Below are 17,924 nucleotides of genomic sequence, written 5' to 3'. Positions count from 1 at the left end.
TTTCAGCTGCACTTTTCACCAGTTGGCCTAACCAATGCACGACAAATCCCCATCCAATTCTCAGCTGACAGATTTTCACAATCTGGTTGCTTTCATCTCAGACAGGCTATCTAATCATCAAGAACTTGCTTTTGAATACCTAAGGTTCAAGAAGTCACACTCAAGGGACTAGGGAGTAGCATTAAAACAACTGTGTTCAACAGATCCGGTCAATTTGGAATTGAGGATAACTAGAATAGACTTACGTGCTTGTGTCATGTACCAAGCCAGGCAGATGATCTCTGTTGTAGTAGTTATAGCACTGATCACATACTCGAGCTGGATTTTCTCTACAAGCTTCTACTGCCATTTTCTTGGTAGAGCAGGAACTGCACACCAGCCTGCCACAACGCCTGCAGTGATGACGCCTGTTAAACTGAGCACAAGTCACAAATAAGCAACTGAAGGAACTTACCCAAGTCCACGTCTGTACTTGCCTCCACTCATGAGTAAACTTCACTTGATGAGAGGACACAGCACATATGAGGAAGCTTTTTAGAACTATAAAATGATTGATTCTCACTACCAGAGTTCCCTTCTATGGACACCCACGTTTAATATACTTGCTGCAGTCTTCAGCTTTCTCCACTACTCAAGTTGTTCCTATTTTGGTCACCACGACATTTAGACTGCCTCTTGGAAAAATCAGAAGCTGTAGGCTCTTTCTGACACTACCTTAGTCACTTCCAAATTCACAAGCAACAGGCATTTTGAGGAAATAGTACTGCTTCTAAGCAATAAGACAAGACTGCCAGCACACCTGCAAAAATCAAAATCTATCTTTTTCACTTCACAGTGAAAGCAGGTAAGTGGTGCTTGTCTCCTCAGCTACACTAAATAGAAATTAATGGTTAAAAAACCGCAGACTAGCAATCCTGTCAAGCCTACAGTGACGTAGGCAAACTTGCTGAAGTAGCTAAGGGCTTTTAAGAAACATATTACAAGCAACTGTTGACATTAAGGTCACAGTTCTAATTTTTGCTCCTTACCATGGTGAAGCGTTCAGATTTGCAAACCATACATATTGTTTCAGTGTCATCGGGTATCCATTCTTGCTTTGGAGGAGGCTTTTCAGGTGGCACAAATTCCTGAGGAAACAAATTTTGCTGCAAGCTTCTTTCTCTGGGACTTGCAGATACTGTTACACCTTAAAAAAAGCCAGGACAAGACAAACATGGAAAGGGATTTAAGCTGTTTAATGGAGTCTTGAATACCAGAAAACACTACTTACCAAGACTCACAAGACTACCATTATCTTTCACCTAGACATAGCAGAGTAACATTGTGTAAGGAGTATAAATGCTATAAGCTAAAACTCTAAGATTGTAAGCTTCTAATACTTCAACACTAATGAGCAATAGTACTTAGTCATTAGTACATCTTTACCACAACAATTAGAGAAGTATAAGATAACTTCAACATCCATACTTGCACCATAAGCTTGAAGGAGGAGGGAAAGAAAACACTCAGGAATATGGATACCAAATAAGTGGTATAGCATAAAATAGAACCTTAAGGATGCCCAGTGTTGACATTCCTGAAGACTAAGAATTTTCTTTATTATCTCAGGAGAGATATGGCATTGCTAGCAACAGAATATGCCTCCCTGTCTGGTCTGCTTTAAAACCTACTGTTGGTAAAATCAATTCAAAGAGGCAACAGTTCTTAGTCTTTGGTCTTTAGCTTATTTGACCTTGCCAAAGAAATATTAATTGAATCAAATTTATAGCAGTAGATAGACTCTTAGTTTATATGATGTGAGCCAGTTACACTTCAGGCTAACTAAAAAGTTCTACAGCCCTACAAGCCACCTTCTATGTACATGGACACTAAAATAAAGAAAAAAAACTCCATTCCAGTAAAGCTAACTCATTCAAATGGATGCTGGATTGCAAAGGAACATTACAGAACAATTCACTCAGGTTTTGTAACAACATATAGATATTAAGCTGACCACTAGGAGAGAAACTGAAGAGCTACACAGCCAAATCCAAGACACGCTGTCACCTCACATATACAGCACAAGCAGAATCACCAGCTCAGGATAGATAACCAGATAATAGTTCAGAGCCCTGAACAGGAGATCAGGACAGCACAGGCCCATCACTCACTGAGAATCACCAGCCTTGGAGGTCTGCGGATACCCTTGGCTAGTCATTTCCTGAGAGCACACGCTATGCATCTCTCATACGTATCTTCTGAAGCGTGCATATCTTGCATTAGATGCAGAATGGACCCTACAAATGAATTTGTGGTTGTTTTTAAGCCACTAGTATTCTTGTCTTGGATTCAATTATTTTGTTTCTATTTATTTGTGTTTAAGGACTGTGAGTGGAGCCCTCTCAGACAATAACAAAGCATGCTCTTCCCTCATGTCACAAAAGGGATTCTAGAAAAAAATTAATTCAAGGACTGAAAGAAGAAAATAGACAACAGGATGAGGTTTCTACTGGAAAACCAAAGTTAAAATTGAGGAAAAAAAAGAGATGAGAAAAAAAGAGGAAGTACCACTACAGCGAGTGGGCTTCAAGAAAAGCTCTGCCTATACATCCAAAGATAGCACAGAAATCAAGACACAGGAAGATTAACCTGCAGCACCATTAATCCACTTACAACCTAGATCTGACAAAGAGATAAACCTTCTTCTTCCTGCAGATATAATCCAGTTCTCTGTGTTCCGTTCAGACTTGTTTTTCCCCCTGCAGTGCCTGAAATGGATTTGTGTGCTGACTCTTGAGATATCTTGTAGATATCTACCAAAAAAAACAAAATAAAACTATGCTCTTCCTCTTCTCCTTCATGTCGTATTTTAACTGGGCCCAAATCACCAATACAGAGACCTACAGACCTGCATTAAACATGACCTAAGTTACTACTTAGTGGTGGTACACACTTCAAACATAGATAAGGGATAAAAAGAACAAATTGAAAGAAAATAGCATATAGATCTTACCCTTACCAGTAAAACTGGCAGAGGACAGTTCTGATGATCCTGATTTAGACGTTGCTTCACATTCCAGTATTTGACTGAGATTTTCTTGGATACGTATCACAGAATCTAGGACAGAGTAAAAAATCAGAGAACAATATTGTTCATACTTCTGCTTGTTTTAACAAACGTCACAGGAATACATTCACAGGAGTACATAACAATGTTAGTACAAACAGGATGAGCTGTGTAATTACAAATTATTATCTTTAAAGAAAATTAGCCCACAATGATTCAAGTGAGACTATATAAAACGCAGAGAAAGGGATCCTTAGAGCAGTGGACTACTGACAGGCACAGGAATAATCCAGCAGAGAAAAAGTATCGTGTGTGAGAATAATAAATTGACACAAGGTACTCATTGCAAATATTGTTTCACATTGCAGCAGAAGGAACATACTTGCAAAGTTATAGGTCATTTGTCAGGAAGAGATGGACGACACCTTGAGAGCTGCATCTTTAAATTATGAAATGGTATCAACATTTTGAAAACGCTATAAAGCGAGCTAGGACAATGTATGTAGGAACAGGTAGACAAATACAGACAGGCAAGCACATCATGCACTTCCAATGCAGTGAAACAAGACCACTGGACTTGATCTGGAGCACCCTCTGCTGTTCCAGTTACAAAACCCTCAAGCACAGAGCCAAATGCAGAACTGATGACAACACAGATGAGAACTGATCAACAAACCAGAAAAGAGAGCTGTGCCAAGAATGTTAAATAGAACCAATAAAAAAAGGAACAGGAGTCTAGGAGGAAGGAAGAGTATGCACATTTCCCCCACAAAGTCTCATTTGGTTTAGGGGGAAGATGTGGTTGAATGCAAGTTTTAGAACTGCTGAAGTTGTTAGTGGCTTCACGTTAAACAAATGAAATAAAATCAAACAGTGTTGAATAAGAAAATAGACCCTGAAAAGGAGCAACAGAGAAAAGTGAGAAAGTTTTGGAGCTGTTGGTTTATGAGTACATATGCTTACAAGAAAGGCAAGGACTTTAAGAACATATTCTGGGCTAGAGGGAAACTGAGGCATACATCTAAAAATGTTATGGCCTACTTGGTAAAACAATTCTGGGGGAAAATTTGCCCTTCTTTCCCAAACAGAAAATTCTCATGGACAGTCACCTGATCGCTTTTCTTTTAATGCATAGGGGAAGTCGAGGGCTTTTTCTGCATACTTTGAGAGCAAATTGTCAATGTCTTCTACAGTGAAGCCAACTTCCTGTCCACCTAAGAGCTGGAGCAGTGTCTGCACAGCCACAGCTACCCAGTCCACTTTCATATTCATGAGCAGCTGTTCCAGCATAAGCAGTGGCCTGGAGGAGAGGTGGAAGTAGTTAACACGGGAGAGCTCAGGTAGAGTCAGCAACACCTGTGAAACAACAAGAAGCAGTTAAAATTACGTGCCTCCAAATCTGTGTTGCTGTGAGATTAAAGACAAGAAACTGTCTGAGCAGCTTACACAGGGAATGGAATGACATGCAGAGGCTAAAAAAAAATGAGTTGGGACTTCTCAGGCCTATTCATAGCTCTGTGACAGAATTAATGTACGAATTTGCAGAAGTTACTTAGCTTCTGCTTTCACATTCTAAACACTACCTTATTTCAGAGACATCTGAAAGTTAGAAAGCATTTTGTGACCATGTGACAGATATGTTACAGCAGGGTAGAGCACATTCTCTTGTTAAAATAAGGCTACAAAAAAAAAAAAACACATTATCCCAATCCTTATCTTTACATCATTTCAGGAAACATGAGGAGAAAATATGAGCAATTCTCCTAAAGATGACCAGCTAATATGGATTATACAAATCATGCCTTCAAAAGGGACAAATAAAGGAACAGCTTAATGTTGTGCTAAGCACTGGAGCAAACTGTCATTTATAGTCCTGCAGCAAACCGTTAATTACAGGAAGCCCTCCATGTTGTTCACCTACAAAACATTTGACTAAAGTAATCTATGGGTTAATACGTCTGTTTCCAGGGTAAGCCCAGAACCTACATGACTTCTGTAAGGGCAATGGCCTTTTCACCAGGACTGAGATAGCAACTGTACTAATAGACACCCCAATTTATTCTCTCATTTAGTCTGCATGGTCCCCCACTCCTCACAGCTAAGAGTGAAATAAGAATGCTCTGTTTACACTGGGAGCTACATTCACCTCAGGATGCAGGAAATGCCAAGATGGAGAAAGGAAAGAAGTTTCAAACCATTATTAACCTTATTTTGGATCTTGAGACTAAGTATCTTGAGTCTGATAGGTTGAGAATGCTTGATAAAAACCTACAGGCAGGTACTTCTATAGTGCTTCTATATTGCTGTTAATCCTACAATGAAGGAGTTTTACTCACTTTTGATCCCATATAGAGTGCTTGGATTTCATTACGTCGTGCTGTTGTCAGATTCTTGTAGAAGTGATTTGTGAGGTAATCAGCTAAGAAATGAGATGCTGCCAAGCTGGGATGCTGGTCAAGGGACTGCTCACTGATTGCAAGGCAAATACCAGGGTCTTCTATTCTTTGCAAAAGCTAGAAACATACAAAATACAATAAATCCCTACTGCATTCCTGGAAAGGATTCCTCATATCAGTCAGTGAATAACACATTGCTATCCTACAATGGTCCAACAAGCACATTAACCTCCACAAGTGTCTTATGTATGTTATGGTGATTTAGATGATCCATTTGCCTACTTATTGCCTATTTGCTCCATTTCATAATCGAAATAACTTTTAAAGTATTCTAGAAGCAAGGTGGAGACCTTTCAATTCTGCATCTTGTATCTCATTCCTTGCTTAATTTTTTTCTTTTATTTTAAAAATATGTAGTCTGAAAGAGCCTGCATCTTATTTTACTCTGTTTTTAGAAACAGCTCTGTAATTATTAAAAAAAAAGAATTCACACTTGGCTAATTTGGGCACAAAAGCACAACTAATTCATCTTACTACTTTCACTTCTGATTCTTCTGCTTAAGCAGCACAAAAGTGCTTCATTATTATTTTTCAAATAAAAGGTGGCTTGTATTTCCCTTTAGTTAAAATAGTTGTAAAGACATCTAAAGTTCTTGGTCCAAAAACTGGACTGCAAAGCTATATTTTCATTTAAGTGGACCAGGTGAGAGCCAGGGTCCTGAACGCATATCCAAACAAATAGCATTCCTTAAAGGAAGAAGCAAAAAAGCCATGAAAATGCCAAATAAAACAGTTTTCTATGACCTAGCAACTACAAAACAATTTGCCAAAATGTGATATACAAACAAAACACGTTTCTGACGATACTGAAATCTCTCAGAAATATCCATGTGATGTGAGTAAATGACAGTGACAACAGTTTGGATACCTTATTCTCAACTTATTCAACCTTGAGATGTAAGGCTGAAAGTGTCTTGCTGTTACCTGCAATGCTTTTTCCATGTCACCTGTCTCCAGTAAGTGGAGAAGGTGCTCACGGTGAAGGTTGATCAAGTCTTCTCTTGGGACAGGATACAAGTGCCCCCATTCCTCACACAACTCATAGTCCTAAAGAATAAGAGAAAACAAAAAACACTAATGAAACAAAACCAAAAAACAACCTTCTCCCCAAGTTTCTCCCAAAGTTCTGATCAGCTTCAAGAAATTCTGTAGCTTAGATTCTTCTCCCCTCATGCAAACATAAAAAATGAAAATGACAAGAGGAAAGAGATGACACCCAGTTTGCCAGCCGCAACCTGTACAGAGAATAGTTTCTCACCTCACAGTAAGCACACTGACTTTCTAGAGACACTCTTCAAGCCAACCAGATTTACAGCACTAGTGCTTATATAATAATCAAGCCTGTATTACACCAAAAGTCATATCATTAAAGTCTTTAAAGTCTTAAGAGAAAAGAGTAGGTTGTACCTCCAAATAAGAGTTACAGGATTATTAATTACATGTAAGTCTTGACATTAAGCACATACTTGTATTTGTTTCTGTAGCACAGAATTGAGTAAAAAAATCCTTCCTCTCAAGGTATTAATATCTTTTGACTGCTGTTTTAAAAAGCTAGTTCAACAAATTTATCCACTCAAAGTTTAATGTGTCCACATGACAATGCCTAACCTTTGCCTTCAGAATGATATTCATGATGGTCTGGGGATCATCAGCGCAGGCTGTTTTCAGATCTTGCCAGTCATTCCACAGAGGTTCGTTTTGCAAATTCAAAATCTGAAAAAGTTTAATATTACTGTAGCACACACAAGTTTTATCCACAAAAATCAAGTCTAGGAAAACAACTGAGCTGCTCACATCAAGAGACACTTTGCGCAAAGGAGTCTAAAAGGAGATCCACGTTTATCTTTAGCCCTCTACCAGGGTAATGTAATGCACTTCCACTCCAAAAGAACTGTTATCTTTCTAAGGTGTTAACCTACAAACCTGCTTTGCAGAGCCATTTGTAAGGGAAGGTTTGTAGAAGACTACACAGCAGTAATTACGGATGAAAGAGTAAGTGTATACTGCAGATGTTGCTGGTGCTAACAAGTGAGAATTGTCAGTTAGGAGAATCACCACCATACAGAGTTCAGCAGGGATTTATTCCTCCTTTATACTCCATCTGCCTTTTCAGTCTGTGCTGAATCGCAGGCCAGCTAGTCTGACTTAACTTGGGTATCTAAACTCCCCTGCAGTTAGAAGAACTGCCTGCAATACAAATTTGCTTATTGGACCAGTCGTCCTCTACACTATGCCTAGATATATCTACGCCTCTCAGGCAGAGGAAATCATGAACTGCAATGGAAAACTTCCAAAAGTCCTAGCATTAAAACAGAATGGAAAAACAAGTTCTTTGTAAAAAAGTGGGATACACAAAAATTTATGTCTAAACTTATTTGCAGACCTGAACTCTCATAGGAGAATGGGAAAGTTAAAGGGTGGAAGAGTATGTTAATTGGATACTACAGTACTGAAAACACATGATATGTTTTTGGAATGAAAGACTTGAAAAGATACTATGATCAAAAAGAACCAAGGGCCAAAACGTTTTTTTTTTTAAAGTGCAAGCCTATTTTCTCCCTCCTGCCTGTTTCAACTTACTGGATACTTAAGTAATGGCTTTGTACCTTTTGATAAACCTGAAGTTCTTTCTTCCTGCTCTGCAAGTTGGCTTTTAGTTCATCAGTTATGCCCAAATCAGAAATGCAATACGCTAGTATTTCCAAACAGGCATCAAGTGGCCATTTGTCCAGGCAGCGCAGGGCCAGCATACTTCTCAATGTTGCATTTTTTACTGGGAACAAGTACTGCCAACCATCCTTACCTGCAGAGAAAAACCACCAGATAAAACTGAGTTTTCTGTATTTTAGAAAAATTTAAAACAAAAAAGAAAAACAAGACCATAATACACCCTCAGCTGCACTGGGTGGTACCACCAAAACAAACAGTACATAGCTGAAAAGCCTGTACTAGACTCATGCCAAGCATCAGGTTCTCAGGAGGCAACCAAAGTCAGTATGGGACACTTGCTATCTTTAAACTCCTAAAAGGCCCCTCTTTTCATGGGATATATCATCCATGTACGACAACGACACTGCTGTAAGAGATGTTCCATTAACAATACTGTGTCTTCTGACATATCTAGCTCTTCAAATACAAGTAACACTCAAGATACATTCCAGTTCTCTTGTACTAAATAGGTTTTGTTTAAGTTTACTGTCAGGATTTGCAAATTAGCGAAACAGGAACTACACCATCAGAGAAAGCAAATTCAGGATGATAGTAGGGAAGAAATCTGTTTCTGTCTTCGGATTTGCTCAACGACTGCTACCTTAGTTTCTACCTGCTGTTTCAGGCTGTATTCTTCATATAATACAAAAAAGGCAGAAGGCAGAGGAATGCAAAGGAACACCTGACTTCATCTATCTTACCTTCAGCAGTTGCACAGCTCAGCACAACATCCTTAATGTTGTCCACCTCCTCCACATCCTGACTGTACAAATCCAAGACCTTCAGAGCTCTGACCCAATCCTTTGCAGCAAGTGCTTGTTCAAAGACTTCCATTAATACCTTAACAGCTGTGGTGGAATGCAGTCCTAGGAGAACCAAAGATACGTATGTCTTGCCAGAGAAGGCACTAGCCAAGCTGACGCCTTCCTCTTGCTGATTCTGAAGTGGCTCAAACATAGCAAGCAGGAATTGTTCCAGGATGGGGAACTCTTTCAACAATGCCTCACACTCCCTGGAAATCTGTTCCAAACCTAATGGCACCTCCCGTTTGCCCCGAAATTCCATCCAAGATAAACTCGATTTGGAAGTTTTCTGTATATTAGATGCACTTAGACATGCCACTGTGGCTGTTAATTTTGACTGGGACTTTAGGAAGTCCAGGGAGGAGGCAGTGAGTGTGTTCTGGCTTAAGTCAGTTGCAGAGGATGGGGCCTGAGTGCAGATGTCCTCAGAGGCCATTGCAGGACTGAGGGTAGGTATTTCAACATCTGGCAGGCAGTGGCAGGCATACTGATGTGCTAGGTTGCTGATGTTTGTCAGAAGTGACTTTGCCTGGCTGGTTTGCCTTGTGCTGCACAGGGACAGTGGTTCACAGCAACAGTTAACAATAATTTGCTGCACATTCAAGTTCAACTCTTCTTTAGCCAAGAGTGAAGCAAGCCTGCAGGATTGAAAACAGAATCAGCTTACCCAACACAAATAAACAGTACTTCACAATTCCAGATTTTCAGGAACATTCCAAATGCTTTGTGAGCACAAACCCCTCACACTCCTCACATGAGAAGAGTACAAATCTTATATTCACTCAGTATGAACGAAATTATACAGCATGACATTGATAACTCACAGCTTATGTTGCCATTCCTTTAAAGAAACTGTTGAACTTACCACTCAAACATTGTCGTATTTAGGTACAAGTCATACTAATAACAGTTCACTAATAGTGCTTTTTTTTTTTTTAGTGCTTTTTTCTTTCTTTAAGAACTTCTTTGTCAAATCAGACAGCTTGATTTAGTTGTTTGTGATGGAAAGACCTTAGATTACCCAGTTTTACCGGGGCAAGAGCCATGCCCAGCTGTCTTCTTGAGAAGCATTACTGGTATATTTTATTTTGCTGTTTGTTTTTTTAAGCTGCAAGTCCAGTGTTCTGAACAATATTACACTCAATTAAAAAAAAATATACATAAAGGTTCTCTCTTCACAACAAATGGTAACTGTCAAATATGGTACAAATATGGAGTTGTAGCTGTAGAGAAAATACAGACTAAGCTCTCCCTAGACACCAATCCTTGCAGCATTAAGTGACCTACTAGTGGGAGATAACACACGGAGGCTGTACCACTTGTGCTAAGTAGCCAGAGAAGATTTCAATCTTAACTGAGATCCAAAATCACGTAGAGAAGTATATCGGAAAAGCACCAACCTGTCAGGTTGAACCTGTCTTTCAAACAACAGTTGGGAGAGTAGCTGAGATGGACTCTGCTGTAACAGTATGAAAGGATTCCCCACTTTCACTTCTGCAGATAAGTCTTAAAAAAAATAATAATAAAAAAATCAGAGCAAGACAGAACATTTACTACAACACAAACACATCAGCCGAATAGACTGGCCAAGTCTTGTATTAGGAACACAGATTTGAAGAGCCTGAAATCTCTTGATCTAAGTTAACAAAACTTCTGAGGAGTCTCTGGATATAGACTGGTGAGTCCATGTCCTATTCGAGTCAAAGTCAAAGACAGACAGGAATTCACAGAAATAAAGCTACTTCTACAAAAACACTGAAAACCTGGCCTGTATTGCTGAAATACCTTTCTATGCACTACTAAATTATGCTGAGTAACTGTTTGCTTTGTTTCAACAAAGTGCATAAGCTGGGTCAGCAGCTAACAATACTGTTCTGATTTACCCACTGCCATCAGCTACTTTTTTCTTAGCTGTTGCGGGCCTAGGTGTTAAGAAATGAAAAAGGCAGTGCAATAATAGAAGTTGAATGATCCTAACTACACAGAGGTTGTAGGCCTGTTTACAAAGGAGACATTTTTATATGGTTATTTCTTAAAGTCAGAAAGACTACACAGCCTGGCTATCTTCACTTATACTCAGGCTGTCAGACAAACCCCTTACCTAGCTCTGTATTTAGACTTCGTAACACAACAGCACTCAGTGTAGTAACGTAGTCAAAGAAGATCTTCACAAAGTTTGTCTTCATGTTGCTTTCTGACATGGGCTGATGTTGGTCAAGAGTTCTCAGCAGGAGCTGTGTTTGATTCCAAACTAGGTGCTTCTCCAGTTCCACAGGCTTCAGAGACGCCTGTTCCACCAAGGTGCCAAGCAAGCTCCCTTTAGAGTCTAGTTTAAAAGAAGAAACACAGATCCAAGATTCAAGTCAGTGTTAAATGCCAAAGGCAGATGGTGGAGGGGAAGGTTGAGACAAAAAAAAAAAGCGAGAGAAATGCTTTAACATTAATGACCATGGTTCATCTAAGTTGGAAACCTTGTGTCTGGCAGCTTAAAAAAGCCTAAATATTTCTAATTTTGTGTCATTAACAAATAAGCTTATTCCAAAACACAGCTGTTGACCAGTTTCTATGCCCCAAAACATTTAGTCCTTAGAGTTTTCCTAACTTTTTGCTCATTAAACATACATCTTTAAATGTTTTATAAACACCCACATGGCATTTAGAAATTTGATGAAAGCAGAGAAGACATAACAAAAAGATCTCATACTATAAAACAAAGAGCTCTTTGAGAAAAGGCAGAGAAAATGCAACTCTGGAAAACTCCTTTAGAAAAGGATTACATGTTTTTTAATAGCTTTATGAAAATTGAAAAGTATATTACGCTACAATAGTTTTACAAGTTTATCTACGTTTTTTAAAAGCTAAGGAAACAGCAATAGTAATACACCCAGTTAACTATAAACTGTCAGGGCAAAAAATACTTTAAGAATTCTTCGTTATGATTGAAGAAAAATAGCACAAGTAACCTCAAATGTACTCATTTACATTTGCCTTTATTCTCTAGCAAGCTCTGAAGACAAATGCTTGGATTATAGGAAATACAGACCAATTTTACACTTCACATTTATGAATTTAAAAATGCATATTTTTGATGTATAAGTCAAAGAGCATTACTACTAGATTTACATTTTTCAGGACGGGACAAAGCAAAAGTCTAGATTCATTTCTCAGTCTTCATGACCACAAAAATAACTCACCCGCAGAACGTTCAACGTGTGTCAGTGCTTTTAGGATTTGATCCAGATGGTGTGATAAAACAATCTCATTAGTAATGCTTTCTTCAGTCAAGGCAGGATAGCAAGCTTGAAGGAGGTCTACTATACTGCATCGAAAATAACTGCCCATTTTCTCATCTGAGATCTCTACAAAGAAGGAGAAAGAAATACCAACTATAACAAATACGGAACTATGTTTGCACAGGAAAATGCCCACAGAACTAAAACTGTATTATAATAACACTAGTTTGCCAAATTCAGAGTGATTCAGTTTATTCAGAACTGAGGTTGAGTATTTTTGTCCCCCCTCCCCCCCCCCCCTTTTTTTTTTTTTTTTTTTTTAAAAAAAAAGTACTAAGCTAAGAAATGAAAAAAATTAGAACTTTCCACTGCAACAGAAGGCAAGAATTTGAAATAAGCACATTCCAACAAAAAAACATAGCAGTAAAGCATACTACCTGACTTGGACTGTCCTTGAGATGTGCAGGAATAGTTGAGAATTTTACTTAATTGCTGAAGAACTGCTGGGAAACCCTTTAAACCTTCGGAGTGCAGTAACACAAAGTCAGGTCGGTGGCCTGAAAAAATCATGGAACAAAGACACAAAATAAAACTTTTTCCTTTTTCCATTCCTAATACAAAAAGCACAAAATGAGATTTCATTAAGACTCATGTGTTAGCACAAACAATATATTATACAAGGGCATTTTCTACAAAAATCAAATGCCTACCCCGAGTTTCAAGGCTGTTGAAAAGTCTTCTTTCTGCTGTTTCCAAAAGCTGTTTGCACGTCTTCCAAAGATGGCACTGAGTACAAGCTAGGTCAAATGCTGCCATTGCTGAAGGACTGAGGTCTTCAAGGACTTCCCGGAGAGGATCAGTATGCTCCAGCTGGATGTTGTTGATCCAGAAATTTTCTTGGAGAGTAGGGGCAAGACTTCCAGAAGTCGCAAGCAATTTATCAGTAACATCTGAGATGGAATAAAATACCATACCTACAAAAGTCAGCAAAAAACACAATCACTAATTAAACAGGATATTTATCTCAGATCCTGCCATCAATAATTATTCTCCAATCCTTTAAGAAAACAATAAGTGACCTGCTTTACAAACCATTTATTACAGAATAGATGAAACAAGCTGGGCATCAACAGTAAATTCAAGCATCCTTATCTGCTCTGTCAAAGAACCACTATTATATTTCTGAACAACTATTGCACTCATTATGACAATACCCAAATTGTTTTCTCCTGTTTTCCATTTGTGCCACATATTTTTTCAGAGGAACTCTAAAAAAGTGGTCCTTACCTGCTGCTGCTGCATTCCCAATAGCTTGCAATGTTGAACGGCCACTGCCAGATTTCCTGATGCCTCCAGTGCCATCCGATGCTTGATTTTCAATATTGTTCTCCACTCTGGCCATTTCTCGTACAGCCTCTTGGTAGCGCTCCATAAAAACCAATTCGCCATAGCAAGGTGAAGTATCAAGATTAAACATCAAAGCCACCTTTTAAAAATAACAATAAATGTCATTACAGAGTGTCAAAAAAAAGTTTTAAAAGGTCAAAGAGCTTTAGGGATTTTTAAAGGAAATGAGGGAATAAAACAGATGCTTTAACTGAAAAATATGCACTAAAAGCAGGCTAAAATAGTCACTTTCTCTTTCCTGAAAGTGTAAAAAATTGGGCCTTAGAGACATCTTCAGCCTGTTGTTTTTTTTTTTTAATGTTCAGCTATTATTCGCTGTAAGAATGGAGTTGAATTAATTTTCATTTCCTATATCTTTCATAATGACATTTCAATTTACTGTGTTGCAAGGGAAATTTAGCAAGTTAGGCCTATGAAATAAACTATTTTAAACAAATTCTTTTTCAGCAAGGAGTATCTTCTAGAGATTTAAAGACAATAGATGAGCATAGCTGTACAAATTCCTAATAGCCAACCAACAAGAGAACGCAAACCAAGCTTGAATTTGTTATTATTAGCAATACTGAGATTTGGAGTAAAAAAAACAGACAAAATGCTTCTTGATCCTTTAAGTAGGGAAAATATGAAGTGGCCTACTTGACGTCAGACAGAACTAAGGAACTGAACAGCAGCCTACTAGTCTGGTGCGATGACTGAAACTGTATCAACTGCTTCAATATTGCTATCTGAAACTCAGCAAGGTCACTGCTTTTTGCAAAAGATGCAATTGCTGATACTTTAAGATATTTTTCAGAGCATCAGCCCAAAAGCCACACACAGAAAGGTAGCTGTGAGAGAATAAAGAGCTACAGATGTGCAGGTTGTCAGTTTCAAGTATCTGTCTATTTTCAGTACTGTGAATTTTATCCTCAAAATGTACCACCTTCAAATAAATGCATTCATCACTTTGGCTCCATTTTGGGTAAGGAATACATTTCTCATGCTCCTACTGAGCTTAAAAGTAGCAGACAGTCATGATTTTGATTCACTGGTTAAAGCTTCCTCACGTGGTTTCACACGAGTTCCTCACATTATTCATTTTGCTGAAAGACTCAGCTTGGCCAGCTCCAATCAAACATTTTCATGCTTTGAGAACATAGGCATTTCTACACAATGGGATAAAAAAAACAGCATCCTTGGCACAATAGGAGCATCTTTGCTCCTTTCGCTTGCTTCTACTGCGGTAGTGACCTCTTCATTTGGGATGAAGATGCTTCAGCCTGTGCTTGCTAACATGGAAGGAGCAGAACTTCAGTCATCTTAACCACAAATACAAATAGCAAATCAGATTTTAATTTGCACAAAATACATGCAACTCACTTACCTGATGGGCTTCCACAAAGTTTCCTCTCAAAACACAAGAAATTAATAGTGATTCTGGTGGGGAAAGCATCATAGGTATCAGGGGGTTTTGCTGCTGTGGTCTCTCCCTGCTTTCCAAATTACTTGAGCCAGACACATTACTGGTACTTCCCTCTGTAAGACAATTAATTAATCAGTATGTTAGTATGGAAAAACATTTCACCTGTTAAGAGCCAGCTAAGAGGTAAGGGCACGTCACATATCTAACACAAAAATATAGGTGCAGATAAAGAGGACAACATAAACACCTTGTTCAAAATTCTTGTAAGATTTATTTCCCTGTTTGGTCAGAACCTTCAGTTTGCATCTCATGCAGATGTAACCCTTCGGCAGTTATATAACACAGATGCAATACTAAGGCACTGGTTCAGTATTGATAAAGGAAGGAGTCTTAAGTACTGGACCTATTAATATCAAACTGGTATGCCTAAGCTTCTTTTCAGTTACATTACCACTATTCTATTAGCTTTTTTTTTGATGGTATGCACATCACTACGTTTCATACTGTTTCCTGCAGGCCAAAAATACCAAGGAAAAAAAAGTTTTCCTATTCCAGAAGAGCTATTTAGTATTCTAATTAGAAAAAGTCAACTAAAAATGGGAAATTTTTCCATTTCTGAAATTGATAAGTTCTAATTCTGTCCTGCACAGAGCAGTAATTCACACTGACCAGTCAGATGAGTATTTCATCATGGCACATCAACAAGACAAAGGAGCACTACTTTCGTGGCTTAATACCTGAGGTACTGGTGCTTAGCTCGCTACTTGTACTTTCCAATGATGGACTGAAAGTTCCCTCTTTCCCATCTAAAATGGAAACAAATCAAAATCAGCACATGAAATGCACTTTGTCTAGACAAGGTGATTTAAATTTATTGCAAACGACAGATTAGGCAACTGCAAGAGATCTTGAGAAGTATCTCACAAGAGATACCAGTGATGCCTATGATAAACGCAAAAACTGCTCGTTTTAAGAAAACACTAGGCAAGAGACTATTTTGGGGTGGCCCAGTGATGGATGACAGATACTTTAAAGCTTCTTATTTTGAAACATCTGACCCACAAACCAGACATACATTTTAAAGGCTAAATATAAAAAGCATGAGGAACCAAGCTTTCTCTTACAGCTGTCAATGAACCTTCAAGTCACAAAGGTTCCTGTGAATTTGTACCCTAGATACGACTGCAGTATGAATGAAACTATAGCAAACAGTCATTGGATATAGTGGAGGAAGGGAAGAATTGGTCCTGTTATTGCAAGGTTCTCCTCTGCCCTCCTCTGGATACGTATTAAAGAATTTATTTTCTTATCTGAATTTAAAACAACATATCTTTTAGTTGTACAGGTAAGCTTCAGGGAAGCAACCCAATCCAAGTGGAACTAGAGTAAGACACTTCAAATTAGTTAGAAAACTACAGAAAATAAATCAAATAAATTAACCTCTTTACTAATCTCTAACCTCTCTCTGCTCAAGTCTGGTTGCATTCAGCTGTAAGTTCAGCAAAATGACCTGCAATTCAGAGACATTTTCTCCTAGTCACTTTTTCAACTCACCTGTTTTGTACCTTTGAGATCTGCTTCGCTTCTTAAAGCTGTTGGACCTAATTGAAGAGCTAAATCTCCGGGAAGATGCAAGCTGATGTTCTGTAAAAGAACACACAAAAAAAAAAAACAACAAAAAAAAACCATTACCAAGTAGCTGGACAGCCCACAAACACAGTTAACTGAAAGGGCCTATTCAAAGCCTACCTGCATTCCTGTTACTCATCACCACCTTGTATCGCCAGTGAGCTTCAGAAAGGTATTTGGAAAACTGTGACACACGACTCCCAAAGCCATCTCTGCTCGCAGAAAGGTTCAAGCACTCAACAAGCTCCAGCTCTTCACGAAGCACATTACTGGAGTCCCATGGGAGAGAACTCTGAATTTCTTCCAGATGGTTGAGGAGCAACGTGAGGAAGGCATCCATGGCTACATCATCCACTAAAAATCCAGTGACACTACTGGTGAAGTGTTTTAGATCCAGATAGCTCAGCCTAGAGGCCTCACAGCTTTTGCCATGCAATTCTGAGTCAGGAAGATCTCGGGGATCTGAGTGGACTGTCCGAGCAGCTAACAGATGACTCTCTGACTTCTTTTCAGCCTTTATTAGGTGCTGTGGACTTTCAGAAGCAGAAGACCGCCTACTGATACCGCTTTCTACACTCACTGTACAACTCTTTTTATCAAGATCATCATCCTCTGCATAGTCCTCAGGTAGAAAATTCTCACTATGGAGGTCACTGTAAGAAACAAAAAGCAAGGAGAAGATGTTCTCCAGAACCTCCAGGCGCAGAGGAGCAGGAACACTCTTTAAGAACTGGTGACACTTCGCAAGGTACTGAGGAAATGCTGAGGAGCAATCTGTACATGTAAAAACAAAAATAAAGAACACTTACAACACTTCCCAGGAATTCTTTCTTCCTATCTTTTCTAAGGAAATTCTTGAAGATGCAACTGCCCAATAGCTCAAAGCCCATCATTCCTCCACACATCAAGTACATATATGTTCAACATTTTATATTTTTTAAAAAGATAGTGTGCCTCCTCACTCTCAACTGCACCAATCACCACCATGTCCAACAACATTCAAACTCAGATTACACCCATTTTAGCTGTACACAAAAACAACACACAGGTTTTGGGAAACTGATTTTCTGGGAAATCACAAGCTCTTACAGAATTATCCCCCCCAGAAACATCCTGTATCTAATACAATTTTCTTTTTGCATTATGTTTTAATCCAATTACTTCAAATGTTTCAGAACGCAGATCCGTGTTCTATCCATATCTATCATTACTAGAGATAACAGCACCTCACAGAAATGC

At 38.7% G+C, this 17,924-nt stretch overlaps 1 protein-coding gene across 3 annotated transcripts in view; it reads right to left on the bottom strand.

The window, feature by feature from the left end:
• Nucleotides 1-17,924, bottom strand: part of ZFYVE26 (zinc finger FYVE-type containing 26) — a gene marked incomplete at its 5' end in the record, with an annotated part of 45,307 nt that overhangs the window by 14,990 nt on the left and 12,393 nt on the right. For 2 of the 3 annotated variants that reach the window (XM_084287556.1, XM_084287557.1), the window contains 19 exons: nt 246-415; nt 1,029-1,186; nt 2,993-3,097; nt 4,156-4,402; nt 5,383-5,559; nt 6,427-6,549; nt 7,111-7,215; nt 8,109-8,305; nt 8,913-9,652; nt 10,415-10,520; nt 11,116-11,340; nt 12,209-12,373; nt 12,685-12,804; nt 12,958-13,221; nt 13,535-13,733; nt 15,018-15,169; nt 15,794-15,862; nt 16,611-16,700; nt 16,806-17,459. In XM_084287556.1, coding sequence (XP_084143682.1) covers nt 246-415; nt 1,029-1,186; nt 2,993-3,097; nt 4,156-4,402; nt 5,383-5,559; nt 6,427-6,549; nt 7,111-7,215; nt 8,109-8,305; nt 8,913-9,652; nt 10,415-10,520; nt 11,116-11,340; nt 12,209-12,373; nt 12,685-12,804; nt 12,958-13,221; nt 13,535-13,733; nt 15,018-15,169; nt 15,794-15,862; nt 16,611-16,700; nt 16,806-17,459 — 4,066 coding nt within the window. The remainder of the gene's footprint in view (nt 1-245; nt 416-1,028; nt 1,187-2,992; nt 3,098-4,155; nt 4,403-5,382; nt 5,560-6,426; nt 6,550-7,110; nt 7,216-8,108; nt 8,306-8,912; nt 9,653-10,414; nt 10,521-11,115; nt 11,341-12,208; nt 12,374-12,684; nt 12,805-12,957; nt 13,222-13,534; nt 13,734-15,017; nt 15,170-15,793; nt 15,863-16,610; nt 16,701-16,805; nt 17,460-17,924) is intronic. The other variant, XM_084287558.1, reaches the window with a different exon arrangement.

The sequence above is a fragment of the Netta rufina genome (assembly GCF_964035555.1).
Source record: "Netta rufina genome assembly, chromosome: 5".
NCBI lineage: Eukaryota > Metazoa > Chordata > Aves > Anseriformes > Anatidae > Netta > Netta rufina.
Note: the sequence above shows the minus strand (reverse complement) of the source record. Positions and strands in the feature narration are given on the sequence as shown.